Below are 16,693 nucleotides of genomic sequence, written 5' to 3'. Positions count from 1 at the left end.
GAAAAATTGTTGCTATGCTATTTCTGTGCACAAACCCCCACGTGTAGAGCGTCATTAGCAACCGGTATTGCCAACAATAGCTAACCCGAGATATGTTTATATTTCCGACAAATGTAAAATAAGTTTTGTGCAATGATTTTTTTTTTTAATTCTGACAAAATTTTAGTTTCTGGAAGTTGTGAGAAGATGTTGATAGCAGATAGCATGTGGCTAACGTAATGCAAAAAATATATAAACATGCGGTGGAAAAATGAAGGCAGTAAGGAAAACCTTCTGAAGATATCCGTAATAATTACAAACTCTTAACGACTTAAACTACAATATATAACATAAAAATTCAAAAAATAAACTTCCATTAGCTCCTCCCACAGCAATCACCATCACCATTTAATAACTTTCAGACACTTACCTCTTACGATGTTTTTCTAATACAACATGAGGGGGCGCTCACATGGACTCACTTCGTACACATTTGCGGGCATATTCTGATTTTTAAAAATGATGAAAAAACTGGTTTAATATGAAATGATGAACATTTTATTTGGATTAAAAACTTGGGAATGTTTGGTTACACGTGAAAAACACACAGTTCCAGAGACGCCTCCGACACCACGTTAGCGAAAAAGTGACTGAAATTTTCAAAAATACAAACGAGAATAAATAACTGAATAAGGGCGAGTATAAGAGAACACTGACCTTAGTGTTTTATCTTCAGTCAAAGTAAAAATGGAGAAGATGAAGTGTTTGTGAACGCGAAGCAGGAGAGAGAAACGTCGCAAATAAATAGCAATAAATCGGATTTAGGCGACTTTAATTTTAAAGTTTGCAAAAAAATCCGTCATCAGTCTGTGGCTCACTTTGTATCAGTCATTAATTGATGCAAATTGTAACAAAAACCTATTGCTAATGTGTTTATTTTCGGGTGCTTTTTTCACACTCTTTTTTCACCACTTTTCCTGCAATGAAATTAGGTTAAAAGTCGACGTCAAGTTATTTAACAAAATAAAAAGAAAATTGTGCGCTGCAGAGTTGAAAAAAACAAAACAGCCAATGTCCCGATATTATATCGAGAATTTGGGCAGTGTCCGTATGGGGGCGGGACTGAAACTGAAGTTTATGTAAGTTAACGTTAGATTAGCATTAGCACATGGTGTCAGTTTTAATCTGGGAAAAAATAAACTAAATAAATAGGGATTAAAATGCCCCACATTTTGAAAAACGCGCACTGCCATGAAAGGAAATTTACGACTTTCTGTGAAATGATAAAAAAACCAAACACTTTTGTAGTGATGATTCAAACTGTGACTCAGCAGAATTAAAGGTTCATTACGTCGAGTGTGAATCTGCTGAGCTCAGCAGCTTCTGTTTCGACGCAGCGAGCTACGAAGAGCTGAAGTCGCAGAGTAAAAGCCGCTCATGCACCCCACTGAGAACTCCAACTCAAGTGTCCAACGTAGACAAACAGAAGAGTCCCCACTGCGACATCCACCGAAATGTCCCGTTGAAGTGTTCCACTTAAACATCCCGATCAAATATTCCACAGAAATGTCCCGCTCAGGCGTCCAACTGTTCCGTCCCACACATGTCCTACAGAAACGTCCCATTGAGAAATCCTGCTCAAATGTTCCGTTTCGTATTCCCACTCAAACGTCCCACTCAGATGATCAATTGAAACGTCCCACTTAGATGTCCTATAGACACGTTCTGCTCAGACATTCTGTTGGAACGTCCCTCTCAGATGTTCCACTGAAACATCTTGAAAGGACAATCTGTTGAAATGTCCTGCTCAGATGTCCCATTAAAACTTCTTGGACATTCCATTGAAATGTCTTACTTAGATGTCCCGCGTCCCACTGAAATGTCCCGCTCAACCGTCTTTATATTAAATCCTGTCATAACAAGTTTGTGGAGAAAAGAGTTCAAGATCTTCATGGTTTCAAAAAATCCACTGAAATCCACTTCCACGAAGGAAAAGATTGCAACGTCCGACACTGAGCGTTTTGTTAATCCCATCAGACATCTTTTTTGTTTCTGAAGTCAGGAATAAAACAAAAAACAGAAGCAAACCAAACAAACCAAGCTGCTTTTGTTACGTTTAAAATACTTTTAGACGGCCGTTATTTGTCATTTTCTCGTCAGAGAAGAGAAACGTAGTTTTTGGGGACGATCCCACGTCTCCCTCCCACAACTCCCACAATCCACTGCTCATTCACAGCCTCCACCTCAGTGATGATGTCACCCACCTGCAGGACGAGAGACGGGCGGGCGTTTAAAAACATGTCACCTGATCAAGTGACCACCGACGTCCTCGTGAATCTCGCTCACCTTCAGCATGATCTCGTCCTCGCTCTCCGCCACAAAGTCAAACAACGCCTTCGCCGCTCCTTTAGCCGCCACCCCAGCCGTCTGCTGCTGCTCTGTGATTGGCCGAGCTGCAAAAGAGGAAGAGGAAGTCATGGTTTAATCTGCCAATGAATCATCAAATGTAATCTCCCTGCGTGTGTATGTGTGTGTGTGTGTTACCCTGGCAGGGTTGTGTGAAGGCGGCAGGGTAAAGCCCCTCCCTCCCCTCCAGTCTTCCTCTCCTCCACTCTGCGTCAACGCGCTCTGTCACCAGGATCAGCGCCCCCTTGTGGAAGGACAGGTCGTCCACCGCCTGACCGGGGAAGTCAAACAGAGCCACCTCCCACTCCTCTGTCTACACACACACAAAATCAACAACTGCATGTGATTAAAAGTCAGATGAGGTCACGTGACCGTCACTGAAACAGACTAGTTCCTGTTACCACTTGACAAAAACAAAAAATAACATTAAAAAAAGAAAAACAACATGAAATACTTTAAGAAGAATCACAATTTAATTATTTAAGTGTTTTGAAAAAAAGGTTTACACAGAAAGTAGTCAAAAAAAACAGGTTGAAAGTAAGTAGTGTGTATTAAGAAAATAAATGTATTTAGGCGTTTTACAAAAGAAGAAGAAAACAAAACGTGCATTTTATTCTTCACTGAAGCAGAGCCTGCCCTCTGGTGGTGGGAGATAAGAATGCGGCGCTCACTCACCTGCAAATCCTGTGGCGTCTTCAGTGCTGTTTTTAAGACGACAAAAACAAAAAAGACACAGAGTTCACAGTGAATGCAACGCAAGTAGCTGCTAACTGTGTAAATTTGCACAATTCTACATGTTACGTTTGGTGAAAATGAACCTTTAACAGGAACAAAAGGTAAAGAGGAAAGTTTGTTCCTAAAACAAGCAGAAACCAGTTCAAAAACAAACAACACTGTTTAGTTAGTTACATATGTTAGTGTAGATATGATCTCATCAGACTTACATAAGACACTTAATACTATAAATCAATAAACTTGAGTAAACATACAGTAGAAATCTTTAACTCACCAGAAGACGTTTCTGTCACCGTCGTATCCAGCGCTGTTTTTGTCGTTTCCTCGGGCGACGTCACCGACTGAGGTGGCGGCGGCGGCTCCGTGACCTCAGTGAAGTTCAGCGGGAATATCCCTACTCGCCCGTGGATCTGGCCCCGCCCCCACTCCTGCCCCATGAGCTCGAGGAGAGCGATGACGTCGCCCTGGGAGAAGGTGAGCTCGTCCTCCTCCTCCCCCTCGTAGTCGAAGAGGGCAACGCAGCGCGGGCCGCTGCGACAGAAACACGGAACACGGGCGTCGTTAGAGGAGGCTGTTGTTTATTTAGTGTGTATGTGTGTGTGCGTGCATGTGTGTGTGTGTGTGTCAGACCTGACAGGAGCAGCATCTGGTTGTTCTTTCTGCTCAGGAGGCTGCACAGGCAGGATGGACTGAAAGAGGGGGAAAAAAAAAAATAAAAGGCAAAGGAAAAACATGGCTGCCTGCAGGGACACGAGAGAAAAATGCTGATTTTAACGAAAATCGAAAGTCAGTTAGATTTTCGTGAAACGTGTCTTCAGTTACACAGACTTTCAAAATAGGAAACTGAAGTTTTTTAAACCACTCACTCTCCCACACCAAACCCCATAGAGAAAATCAGTGATTTTAACATCACAGCACACAGGAGATTGTTGATCCACTGCTGCCTCCATCACTAAATCCAAATGTCTTATTGCATTAGTTCAGTGTTTGAAATCCTTCATTCAGGTTTATTTCAGTGACACAAAGTGACCACACGAGGCAGCAGTAGACCAGCAGCTCCTGTGTCCCCGCCAGCTAAAACCACTGATTTTCTCTATGGGGTTTGGTGTGGGAGAGTGAGTGGTTTACAAACTTCACTTTCCTGTTGGAAAAGTCTGTGTAACACTGAGATGAAGACGTCAACAGGTTCTTAAGATATCCACCATAAACAGCCTTTATTTTATAATCTGCACCTGGTGTGACATTATTCTAAGGTTTATGAAGCGTCTCGTTACCTGAGACTGTGATAGGTCGAGGTTCAGGTCCAGGCTGGGTTTACCCTCGCAGTCCTGGTGGACACCTGGCTCTGGCTGCGTGTCCATGGCCAGGAGACACTGAGACAAGCTGGTGACAGGAGAGGCGGGGGTTTGATCCTCTGGAGGTGCAGGACTGGGGTCGTCCAGTACGATCAGGACTTCCTGCTTCTATGGCACAAATTTTGAAACAACACAAAGTCAGACCTCAAATGTCTGATCTGTGTGTGTGTCTGTGTGTGTGTGTGTGTGTTTACCGTGTAGCTGCTGTAAAGTGGATGTCCAGGTTTTGGTCTCGGGGGCAGAGGTGGTCCTTTCTTTGGGACTCTTTGTTGCTGATTGGCTGTTACAGACGTGGGATGAGGAGGAGTCTGTGAGGGTGAACACTGACTGGCTGGTGACACTCCAGGGGCGGGGCTAGCCACGGAAGGCGGCGGAGCCGAGGTGGAGGTGGAGGTGACGGCTGGAGGTGGAGGTCGCTCTGGAATGGATTTGATCGGTGGAGGGCGAAGGGGGAGGAGCTTAACACTAGACGGCCTGAAGAAGATGGCGGAGCATGAGTCAGCATTTTCAACAGCAGGTCAACAGGTAATTTGAACTGTGAAGTGTTTTTAAGGTTAAAGTTTTTTATTTTTTCATTATTTTTCATTAGCCCATGACATTATTTTATCTGCCAAAGAAGGCACTAAGAAAAGACTGGTTTAACTTGCTTAAATTTAAACCTTTATTCAAATCTGAAGCTTATTAAAGTGTCAGACTCTGCTGAACATCGCTCCACTTCAGCTCACAGCTGACGGTGGTTTATCTCATCAGTGGGAGTCATGAAATCTCTGTCTTACCGTGGAGGAAGAGGAGGGTCAGCGCTGGAACTCTCTGCTTTGACTGATATCACCGGGTTCTTCCTCTGAGCTGGAGCTGGAGGTTTGGCCGGAGCTGGAGCAGCAGGTTTCAGGGTCACGGGTCCTGCAGGTTTGGCCGGAAGTGGGTTTGGATCTGGAGACGTTTGGGAAGGAGCTCCAGTGGGTTTGGGAGCCAGAGTCGGAGCTGCAGACGGAGGCGGAGCCGATTTTAGTCAATTCAGATTAAATGAAAAGCAAAATTTTTAGTGATAAATCAATCAAATCGACTTATAAATTAAAATCTCATAATGGCAGCTTTAATAAGCTGCTGTTTGAATCATGTTGCATCATGGGAAACAGCACTTGTATACACACACAGTGGGGGTCATTTTCTTTGCACACAATCACAGCACTTGTTTTTCACAATGCCGGGGTTGCACGTACGCGTGCACACACACACGCTTCAAATGTTTGCATATTTCAGCCACTTCACAAGGGAGATTTGCATCTCTAAGCTTTCAAACACTCCCTTGTACGACAGCTACATCCAGCTTAGTCCTCACACACACACAGACACACACACACACTCACCACTGGCTCTGCGTGGTGAGGTCACAGCAGCCGGTTTGGTCGCGACACTGAGACGAACACTTCCTTCTCTCACTGAAACAGTCAGAAGAAATGACAAGTCGTCGAATGTTTCCCAGCATGCTTTGTTGATATGCGACGGACTTACCCAACAAAATCTATGTCAGCTTAAGTCTATGACGTCTTATCTCACTGTTAGACAGATTTTTCCAACAGTAAACTGATGTTTGTAAACCACTCACTCTCCCACACCAAACCCCAGAGAGAAAATTAGCGATTTTAGCTCACAGGGACACAGGAGCGGCTGCTCTACTGCTGCCTCTTGTGGTCACTTTGTGTCACTGAAGTGAATCGGATTGCAGGATTTCAAAAGCCGAATTCACTGAAATAAAACAATGGAACTCAGTGATGGAGGCAGCAGTGGATCAACAGCTCCTGTGTGCTGTGATGTTAAAATCACTGATTTTCTCTATGGGGTTTGGTGTGGGAGAGTGAGTGGTTTCCTGTTGTTCTGATTTACTGATAAAACTAAATGAACAAATGGTGAAAATGAAGGTGCTTAAAAGACAAATATTAATCGATTGGAAGACACTGACCAGTTTGATTGGCAGTTGCCTGCGTCTCATCAGCCGGAGGCTCCGCCTTCGCTCTGCTGCTGACCTCCACTGAGGGTCGTGGGGGAAGGGTCGGGGAGCTTTTATCCAGGTTTCCTCTGGGGGCGACCGCGGGTCTGGGAGGAAGTCTGGGGTTTGTAGTGGATGAGGAGGAGGAAGACACTTCACTGAGGGAGTGGGTGAGTTTTGGTGGAGGGGGCCTGGGAGCGGGGAGAGGGGCGGAGACAGACGGCAGGAGTGTTTCGGTGGGGGACTGCGGCTTCGGTGCGAGTGTGGGTTTTTCGGCAGTCCTGACCAGCTGTGGTTCGGCCTCCGCTGACCCTGCGTCTTCCCAGAAAACTTTGCTGGACGGTTTTGGAGCTTGTGGGAAGTTCTTGGGCTTCGGTGCGACGGTGGGCGGGGCCGATTTGGCCTGTTGTCCCTGGAGACGAGGGCGTGGCCGGGGTTCGGGTCTCTTTGTCACGGCGTCTTTGCCGTCAGCGTCGCCACAGCTTTCATTGGCCACCTGCTGCTCGAAGGCTTGTATCCTCTCTTTCAGAGCCGCCATGTCCTCGCCGTCTTCCTCCTCTTCTTCCTCGCTCTCTGATTGGCCGCTGCTGCCGCTGTGGCATTCGGGGAAGCCCCAGTCGTCGGAGCTGAAGGCCTCAAGCAGCTCCTGCAGGTACTTCCCCTGACTGACTCCTCCTCTGGTGGCAGGTTCGGCTACAGCGCGGGCTGCTAACGTGGCCAAACCGTCATCACGCAGTTTCACCAAAGTCTGGACTTGGACTTCGCCGCCACTGACTGGCTGGAGGTTGAGCTTAGAGCGAGGGCGTGGTCTAGGGCGCCCCAAGCCGGCAGCAGGGTGAGGAGCTAGTGAGCGCTTGGTGTGAGAGCAGGTGGACGGAGTCAAACGTGAGAACAGGTCTGCGTCACTGCTGACGGAGGCGAGTGCTGATAGGCTGGTGGTGATGTCATCAGTGTGAGACGATGTGGGCGGGGAGGGGAAAGACGGTCGCGGCGGTCTCACCGGTCGCCTCACTACAACAACAACAACAATTATTTACAAGCAAACATAAATCATGAACGTGACAAACGCTGAGCGGCACTTACGCTGCACGCCGTCGTCTCCAGGGGCCGGAGCGGAGCCTGTGTCCGTCTGTGTGGCAATGGTTATAGTGGACGTGGGACGTGACGAGGAAGAGGAGGAGCAAGAGGAGGAAGAGGAGGAGGAGAAGGAGGAAGAGGGCGGCGGCAGCGACGGGGGCAGGAGAACCTGCTCCTGTGTCTTCTCTCTGATTACCTCCTCATAGGAAGGAGGAGGCTGAGAAACAGCGAAACCATCATTAACACACGATACAGACAACAAAAGGGGATTTTCAGCCACTAAACTAAATAATCTCTAATAAAATCCACATCACTTTAAGTCTAAGATATCTACAGAACATGTTCGCGTCTTTATCTTTGGTGTGGGAGAGTGAGTGGTTTACAAACTTCAGTTTCCTGTTGGAAAAGTCCGTCTAACAGTGATATAAAGTTGTGAACGTGTTCTTAAGATATCGTAGACTTAAACTGACGCAGATTTTTATTCCATCCGTCTGTGTATGAGAAGAGCATTTGCACCAACGTTTTGGAATAGTCGTCACACGTCAGCTGATCACCTGTATGGCCGGAGGGATGGTGGATCCCCAGATCTGTGCGGCGGGAGGAGGGGGAGGCGGGAATCCTCCAGAGGCTCCGGGGAACCAGGACACGGAGGTCAGAGGCTCTGCAGACAGGATGGTGATCTCTGGTCGCCTGGCAACAGGTGGCGACAACAGGAAGTCATGAAAAAACGCACATATTCAGATTCACAATAAGACACATCGTCATAATAATAATAACAACGATAATAATAATTATAATAATAATGATATTACATAACATAAACATACAGAAAATGTCAAAATTCACAGGGAAAAGGAGCAAAAACAAATGTACATGTACTTATAATTTGAATAATTAGTATAATTTGAACTTTTTTTAGTTTGTTTTTAAATAATACAATTACTTTTTAAGTATAAAACAGACTAAGCAGCGTCTCTCACCTCCTGTCTCTGTCCCGCTCTCGGTCTCTTTCTCTGGACGTCTCTGAGACAGACGTGGGCCTGGTGGACGCTGACACACAGACACAGACAAACGTCAGACAGACAGATGGACGCAGTCTCTTCCATTTAAAAGTGTCTTATGGTCAATTTATGTCAAACAACAGGTTTAAGCGGAAGAATTCGTCCAATTCAGGATTTTATTTGAACTCTGAAGTCGAGAAAACATAAATGAACTAAAGTAGAGAAGGAAAAAGTCTTTAATTATCGGACTATTATATGTTTAAATATGTTTAGTGTACATGTGATGTAGCACACACACACTTACACACATATATATATATATATATATATATATATATATATATATATATATATATATATATATATATATGTATATATATATATATACACACACATAAATATACACATATGTAACTCTTTAAAAACTGCTATTAGTGCACTAAAATCATATTCCCATGGTGCTGTTGTTGTTTTGTAATGTTATAGAAATATAATGAAATAAGTCCATAAATAAATAAATAATTGAAAACGTAAATACAGCGACGGAAAAAGAAAAGCACACAAATAATAAATAATAAATAAGAGCAAATAACCACCAAAATATGACAATGTCAAGCTGCAGTCCAATATATAATATATATAATGCTTTATTTACATTAATTAAAGTGTATTTTTTTCGTAAAATATGATAAAACAGAGAGAATACGACGCACTAGTTCTAACATATAATTCACATTGAAGCAACACATGAATAATAACATAATTAACTGTGTTTGTCAACAGATTTTTTTGGATTAAGATTCATTTCACATGTAAGGACTTACACAAAACACTCGATTGATTGATTATGTAAATAGTTGGTGACTAAAAAAGTGTTTTTTTATATATTTTCAAAGGTCGACCTTCGACCTCCAACACACACAGATTTTTTTTATGTCCAGAATGAAAGATTGAAAGACGACGAGACTCACTTCTTTTGATGACCGCTCTGATGGACGACAGTGGACCTTGACTGAGGAAAAAAGAAGAGAAGAGGAAACCATGAGTCACTTTGTCTAACCTCGTACATCCCTCTCTCTCTCTCTCTCTCAGGGATAAACACAGCTCGCTCGTCCGTCCGTTTGTCCTTCCCTGTCCACTCAGCTACATTTACGATGTCTTTTTCTCTTTGTTTTCAGTTTAAGAGACGACGAATAAAGCTACAGTTTTGGACGATGTGAACTTTTTCTGATCGTCCTGGAGCAAAAAAAAGACGAAACTGACTCAGGAATTTTTTCCTCTTTCGCTCACACACACACACACACACACACACACACACACACACACAGACACACACACCATGACTCAACCCTCCAAACTCACTGATGGAAAAACAACACTCCCTCATTTTTATTTTCTGTCCTCTCACTGTAAAAAAAACTGTGATAATAATAATAAAACACATTTGTACTGCACCGGTGACTTCACAGTTAAATCTCCTTGGTCATTTTTATAAAGTTGCTGAGTCATCAAAGAAAAAAAAAAAAAAAAGTTTCCAGCATCTCGTTTAATCACATGACGGCATTTTTTCAGGCGTGCCGCGACACATGTGGCACCAACTCCAGAAGCAGCAGTTTGTTTCACTTAATCTGACATTTACTGTCTTAAACGAGTGATTTGTTGTTTTGGTCCATAAAATGTCAGTGTTTTGCGCTTCCTTAAACATACAAAAAAAAAGGAACTTTTTAAAAGCTACTGTACATAAGGAGTCAGCCAACAAAATCTGCATCAGTTAAAGTCTACGATGCCTTAAGAGTATGTTCACATCTTTATCTCCCTGTTAGACAGACTTTTCCAACAGGAAACAGTGTGTAAACCACTCACTCCCCCACACCAAACCCCATAGAGAAAATCTGTGATTTTAGCTCACGGGGACACAGGAGCTGCTGGTCTGCTGCTGCCTCGTGTGGTCACTTTGTGTCACTAAAATAAATCTGAATGAAGGATTTCATTGGGTTTGGTGTGGGAGAGTGAGTGGTTTACAAACTTCAGTTTCCCTGTTTTCTGCTAAAATGCAGAAAACTCCTCACCAAACTGAGACTCCCCTTTCCTAATAAAACACACACACACACAGTCTTTAAACCCTTTGACTTCTTAGGCTGGTTGCCATGCCAACCAGCTGGCAGCCCAAATACTTTCAGGAGTGTGTCAGACTCTGAGACCTGAGGAAGTGAAAAGGCTGAGAGGACACAAAGGAAAGATTTTTTTTTTTAAATGAAAACAGTCCAGATCAGAGAGTCTACAAAAACCATATGGTTACATGTGGGTCACATCAAACATGCAACTCCTGCTACAAATTATTCATCGTACTCAAAGACAAAGACTGAACCCACTCTCTGACAAGCTTCGGTTCTAAAAACACACCACTGTTGCTATGGGGGTGTGTTTTAGTGTGGACAAACATATATATGAGACTTTTGTTTTGAAAACCACACGGTTGCGTTTTAGTGTGTAAAGTCACACTTTTATTTTGTTTAATTGTGAACCAACAGAGCCCGAGTCATTTATTTTGAAAACTACAGTGTTATGTATTATTGTGGATAATCATAATTTTAAACGTGACTTTAATTTTGAAAACTGCTGCGCCGGTTTTAGTGTAAACCAACAGAAAACGGAGACATTTATTTTGAAAACTACAGTGTTGTGTATTAGTGTGGATTAACAGAAATTAATACTTTAATTTTGAAGTTTTAATTTTGAGTTTTGTTCATTGCTGTTCTTCATTAAGGGGATTATCTGTTACTAAGCAACCGACTGCTTCCCGTTTACACAGGGTGGACCTGGCCATGTGACGTGTGTTTTCAGGCGTGTTAGTGTGGATGCAGCAGCAGCAAAATAAATAAAAAAAGTGTCTCACCTGAGACGATGCTCTGGTTTACGTCTGCCGGGACGACCTGCGGAGAGAAATCACGATTAACACTTCTGATCCACTGACACAGACAACACCGCCACCTATAGAGGCTAAATGGGATTAAAACACAGAAAGCAGAAGATCTCAGTCCACACTATTGTGAAGATCAAAAAAAAAAATCTGGACGACAGGACTGTGCGTGAGGACTCACAGGACTTGTTTCCTTTTCTTCCTCCCTTTCACACTGATAAACCGCGTCGGCTCGACTTCCTGAAGAGTTTCGCAAAAACTAAAAGTTTTGGAAACTTAATCTGCCAACACTTCTTTTCCTCCTTTCTCCAGATGAAATGAAAACCTCTTTTCTTTCCCCTTCTTCTCCCCTTTTTTCCCTTCTCTGGACGTCACAAAGCCCCGCCCACCTGCTTCCTAAATGGTGGAGAGCTCACACAGTGCCGGGCTGTGATTGGCCGCTGTGGTGTTTCTGCTGGAGTCATCAGCAGTTTGATCACTTCCAGATGTTTGAGCTGCAGCAGGACGAGAGAGCTGCGTTCAAACACGCCGACGCACGACTCAGCAAAAACTCGCTGCTGCTCGTCGTCTGTGGTTCAGAGGTCAGAGGTCAAAGGGATACGAACATGGACAGGAAAACTAAAGCTTCCCACGACAACGTCTAACAGCTGCCACCGCCTGTGGAGCCAGGACTCCAGGAGGCACTACTTCCTGCTCATGACGTCATGCCAATGAATACATGGAGTTGTGTTTAAGTGTTGACAAACAGTCACCAAGACTTTTATTTTGAAAACAGTGTGGTTGTGTTTAAGAGTAGAAATCCAAACGTTTATTTTGTTTCACTGCGGACCAGAAACTGAGACTTTTATTGAGAAAATATTTTCAGTGTGACTGAACAGACTTTTGTTTTTAAAAACATGGGTTGCTTGTTTGTGTTGACTAACAGAACCCGACACATTCATTTTGAAAACCATAGGTTTCTTGTTAGTGTGGACCAACGCACTGAGACGTTTATTTTGAAAGCTAGAGGTTGTGTTTTTGTGTGGACCAACAGAAACTGAGACATTTATTTTGAAAACCACAGGTTGCTTGTTAGTGTGAACCAACAGAAACATAGACATTTATTTTGAAAACAACTACCAGTTGCAATTTAGTGTGGACCAATGAAACTAAGACATTTATTTAGAAAGCTGTGGGTTGCTTGTTAGTGTGGCCCAACAGAAAACTGAGACATTTATTTAGAAAGCTGTCTTTTGCTTGTTGGTAAGGATCAAGAAGAAACTGACACATTTATTTTGAAAACCACAGTTAGCTTGTTTGTGTGGACCAACAGAAACCGAGACATTTATTTTGAAAAATTACCCTAACCCTAACCCTGAAAAAAAGGTTTTGTTTGGATAAACAAAAAGTGGCCATTTTATTCTGAAAACTGCCGTGATGGGTTTCATGTGCTCAATGCTTGGTGTGGAAAATCTTGCGACATTTTGAATGATGCAGCTGCCTTTCATAAACATAAGCAGACTGTGGAGGAACTAATGAACCTCAGACACCAGAAAAATTCATCTTAGACTTTTAACAGTCGTTAAATCCACACACACAGAGCAGGAATGTTGTAAACCAACACGAGAATCTAAGATTCTCAATCTAATCTGACTCTGTTTCTGCTGCTCCTCAGTTTGTTTCAGTCACACACGCCGAGTTTCTGACACGTTTAACTTTAAATGATTTAAAAACACAATGGCTCAGCTCTTGTTGCCATGGTGACTCTCTGAGACACTTCCCTTTCTGGTGAACCGCAACCTGATATCACCTGTGTTTTACTTCCTGTCTTCTGTCCACGAATGTTTTCAAATGTCTTGTTTTTGTACACAAACACAAAATTCATCAGTTTTTAATGATTTCTTTGTTTTATGGAGCAAAGAAACCAGAAAATATTTAAACTATTTTTACTTTAAACTATATTTAAGAAGCTGAAAAATCACAGAAACTAGAAAATATTTAAACTATTAAAAAAAGCACTCAATAAGTTGATTTTGTAATTGATTATTAATCAATTTAATAGTTGCAGCCCTGTTTTTTTTTTTTTACTCCATATAACAAATAAATCGTGAAAACATCATAATTTCCTGAACCAAACAACTCATCGATTCATCGGACAGATGAACCGATTATGATAGAAATCGTTAGTTTCAGCCCTGACGATGAATAGTTAAATAATTCTGTGAACCTAAAGTGAACACTTGAGTCATCAAGTTGACAAACATCTTCAGACTGGGATGCTGTAACGTTTCCAAAGATATAAGCGGTGATTAAGGTGAGGATGTCTCCTCGATGACTGCTGTCAAATTATATGCTTGTCTCGTTCACACACACACACACACACACAATTATAACCAGTGTTTCCCCGACGTTTAACTAATGGCTTTAAGGCTTGGCACAGGCCTGCACCATTACAGCCAAGACGGGATGTGTTTCTGTGTGTGTGAAAGAGAACTTTGACCCAAATGATGACATATTCGCCTGTTGATGCATGAATTTATGGCTTCAGGTTTCAGAGGGTTACACCCACCCACCCACACACAGGTTTTTGCACAAACTGAAACTAGTCGAAAACTAGAATTAGGTTCATAAAACACACAAAAATCATAGTATCTGAATAAATCAAATCGCCATTGGGAGCTGGGACCAAGATAAAAACTGATTTTAGCCACTCAACTAAAAACTCAGCTCATAAAATCTATGTCAGTTAAAGTCATTGATGTCTTTATCTCACTGTTCACGTCTTTATCTCACTGTTAGACAGACTTTTCCGACAGGAAACTGAAGTTTGTAAACCACTCACTCTCCCACACCAAACCCCATAGAGAAAATCAGCGATTTAAGCTCGTGGGGACACAGGAGCTGCTGGTTACTTTGTGTCACTGAATTTTAATGAAGGTTTTCAAAAGCTGAAGTCATAAAATAAGACATTTGAACTTAGTGATGAAGGCAGCAGTGGATCCACAACTCCTGTGTGCTGTGATGCTAAAGTCACTGATTTTCTGAGCGAATGGTTTACAAACTTGACTTTCGCTCCTCATTTTGAGACTTTGACTAATCACAGAGCGGTTCAGAGAGAGAGAGTGCCACCTATTGGTTGTTCTACTAAGTCTGCAATATCTTAAAAATATGTTTGACGTTTTCCAACAGGAAACTGAAGTTTGTAAACCATTCACTCTCCCACACCAAAGTCCTTGGAGAAAATCAGTTACTTTAGCTTGCAGGGACACAGGAACTGCTGGTCCACTGCTGCCTCGTGTGGTCAGTTTAGGGAGCTCAATAAAATAAACTGTAAAACAACTATTTATTATCAAACTGACTGACTAATCCACCAATCTTGTCGTACTTTCACCTGAAATTTTAACAATTCGATTTGGCTTCTTAATGCTACACCAAACCCCCTTTAAAATTGTAGCATGTTAAAATGTAAACGCTAACCCCAACTCACACATGTGATTTATTTCTATATAAACAACACAGACTTGATGGTTAAGTGACAAATTTATACTCGGCACACAGAAAAGTAAATTTGACGTGTATTTTAAGTCCAGCCTGTTCAAAAGTTTTATCAGCACAGTGTTAGATTTGACAGGGATGCTACAAATTCCACAGAGCAGGAGGATCCTGGAGGATTATCCCTCTCTGATTTAGTGGATTATCCAAATATAAATAAGAGCAATCCATTGCATTATTGCAGTAAATGTAAAAAAATATGCTTTTGGTGGATTAATAAAGAAAAATAGTTTGTTCTGTTGCTAAACAGGACTTGAGTAAACATTACTCAGTGATGCAACGTTACAAACATAGTGTTTTTAGTGGAAAACAGGATCATAATAAAGTGTGATTGTCCTGGACTGACAGGAAAAATGCAGGCTCCCCCTGGTGGCACCTTAAAATAAACCACCAGATACGAACTAAGCATAATTTTCAAGTAACTCTCAAGTGCAGTATTTACGAATTTTCCCTGTTCATGAATATCAGAAACAGAAACTCACAATTACAATCATATACTGTCCCAGGAATATTCCTGATGTTATGTTTTACGGGAAAGTTTCAAGGTCGTAAAACATTTTCTTGCTAAATAAAAAGTCTGCCAGTAGGGGGCGATAGTTACAAGTCATTAAGTTTCGGTGAAAGGCCCTTGTTTGCATTAAAAACGTGCAATTTGACACGTGACATCTTCATTTTTCACCACTTATTACTTACTATTATCAATTTCAGCTGGAGTCCGTGTGAAAAAATGTATGATTTTAGTTAATTGTGGGGTTTTATTTTACCTCCGGAGGTACGGGGCTGCCGCCGGACCACTTGTTCCCGGGTGTCCCTCATGTTTTCCTCCTCTTCCTCGGACCGAGCCTCGGCCATGTCGCTGCTCCTTCTTCGCGTTTGTCCCGGTTTGTCGGGTAAAACGAGCTGGGTCAACACTCCTCCTCCTGCTGCTGCTGCTGCTGTTGTCTCGTCGCTAACATCCACCACTACCACCACAACAACAACATTAGCTCCGCGACCCGCGACAAGTTCACCCGATACACCGTCAACTTCCTTCGCAGGCCGAAGTCGAGTCCCGGCTCGGACACACACTCCGGCGTCGTGTTCGGCAGCGACGGCGGCGTTGACCTCTTTAAAAGCCGCTGTTTGTGTAAAACAAAGCGTGAAACTGGGCAGAGTTTTGGCTGGAGTTTCCCTGTCCTTCCTCCGCCTCCTCTACTCTACCCGGCCGCGGCGCGAGCTCAGCTGCTGCACGCGCACCGGCCCCGTGACGTCACGGACTGGGAGAAAAAGGGAGCGCGAGCAGACAAAAAAGAAGGAAAAGTAAAATGGAGGGAAAAACAATTAGCATAGCAAACAAAAGCGTGTCAAATTACCACAATGACAGATAACAGTTTGCTATAAAGCGCTAGATCAATATTTGTGCGTTAGAAGGTCAAATAAATGACGCAAAATGACAGTAAAGAGAGATAAATGACCAGAAAGTCACAACATACTCATAAAGACATGTTTAACAATCACAAAATTCACAAAACATAAAAAAACCCACCTTAAATCTGATCAAATTAATAGATTAACATGATAACAGTTTAGTTTAAAGCGCTATATAAATCTTTCATGTGAAACAGTCAAATAAATGTCCAAAAATGATGCTAACAAGGCAAAATGACAGTCAAGAGACATGGATGACCAGAAAGGCACAACATAATCATAAAGAGATGCTAAA

General features: G+C 42.6%; 1 protein-coding gene across 1 annotated transcript; it reads right to left on the bottom strand.

Moving 5' to 3' along the window:
• Window positions 1–514: 514 nt before the first annotated feature.
• Window positions 515–16,238, bottom strand: LOC131456310 (SH3 domain-containing protein 19-like). The gene is made up of 17 exons (XM_058624557.1): window positions 15,756–16,238; window positions 11,437–11,473; window positions 9,512–9,552; window positions 8,520–8,589; window positions 8,094–8,229; window positions 7,546–7,756; window positions 6,436–7,473; window positions 5,843–5,914; window positions 5,252–5,456; window positions 4,670–4,949; window positions 4,395–4,583; window positions 3,751–3,809; window positions 3,395–3,651; window positions 3,061–3,086; window positions 2,524–2,698; window positions 2,326–2,432; window positions 515–2,243 (listed from the first exon to the last, which is right to left on the bottom strand). Exons 1-17 carry the CDS (start codon window positions 15,841–15,843, stop codon window positions 2,136–2,138), a joined length of 3,099 nt encoding a protein of 1,032 aa, XP_058480540.1. The 5' UTR covers window positions 15,844–16,238; the 3' UTR covers window positions 515–2,135.
• Window positions 16,239–16,693: the final 455 nt, after the last annotated feature.

The sequence above is a fragment of the Solea solea genome, chromosome 3, assembly GCF_958295425.1.
Source record: "Solea solea chromosome 3, fSolSol10.1, whole genome shotgun sequence".
NCBI classification, from domain to species: domain Eukaryota; kingdom Metazoa; phylum Chordata; class Actinopteri; order Pleuronectiformes; family Soleidae; genus Solea; species Solea solea.
This window is presented reverse-complemented; position numbering and strand designations above follow the sequence as displayed.

Excerpts from the sequence above, each read along its gene's own strand:
- LOC131456310 (XM_058624557.1), bottom strand. The coding sequence starts at position 15,843 with ATGGCCGAGGCTCGGTCCGAGGAAGAGGAGGAAAACATGAGGGACACC. Across the intron at positions 7,757-8,093 it reads CCATCCCTCCGGCCATACAG|CCTCCTCCTTCCTATGAGGA; the intron begins GTGATCAGCTGA and ends GCTGTTTCTCAG. Across the intron at positions 3,087-3,394 it reads GGTGACAGAAACGTCTTCTG|CACTGAAGACGCCACAGGAT; the intron begins GTGAGTTAAAGA and ends TCTTAAAAACAG.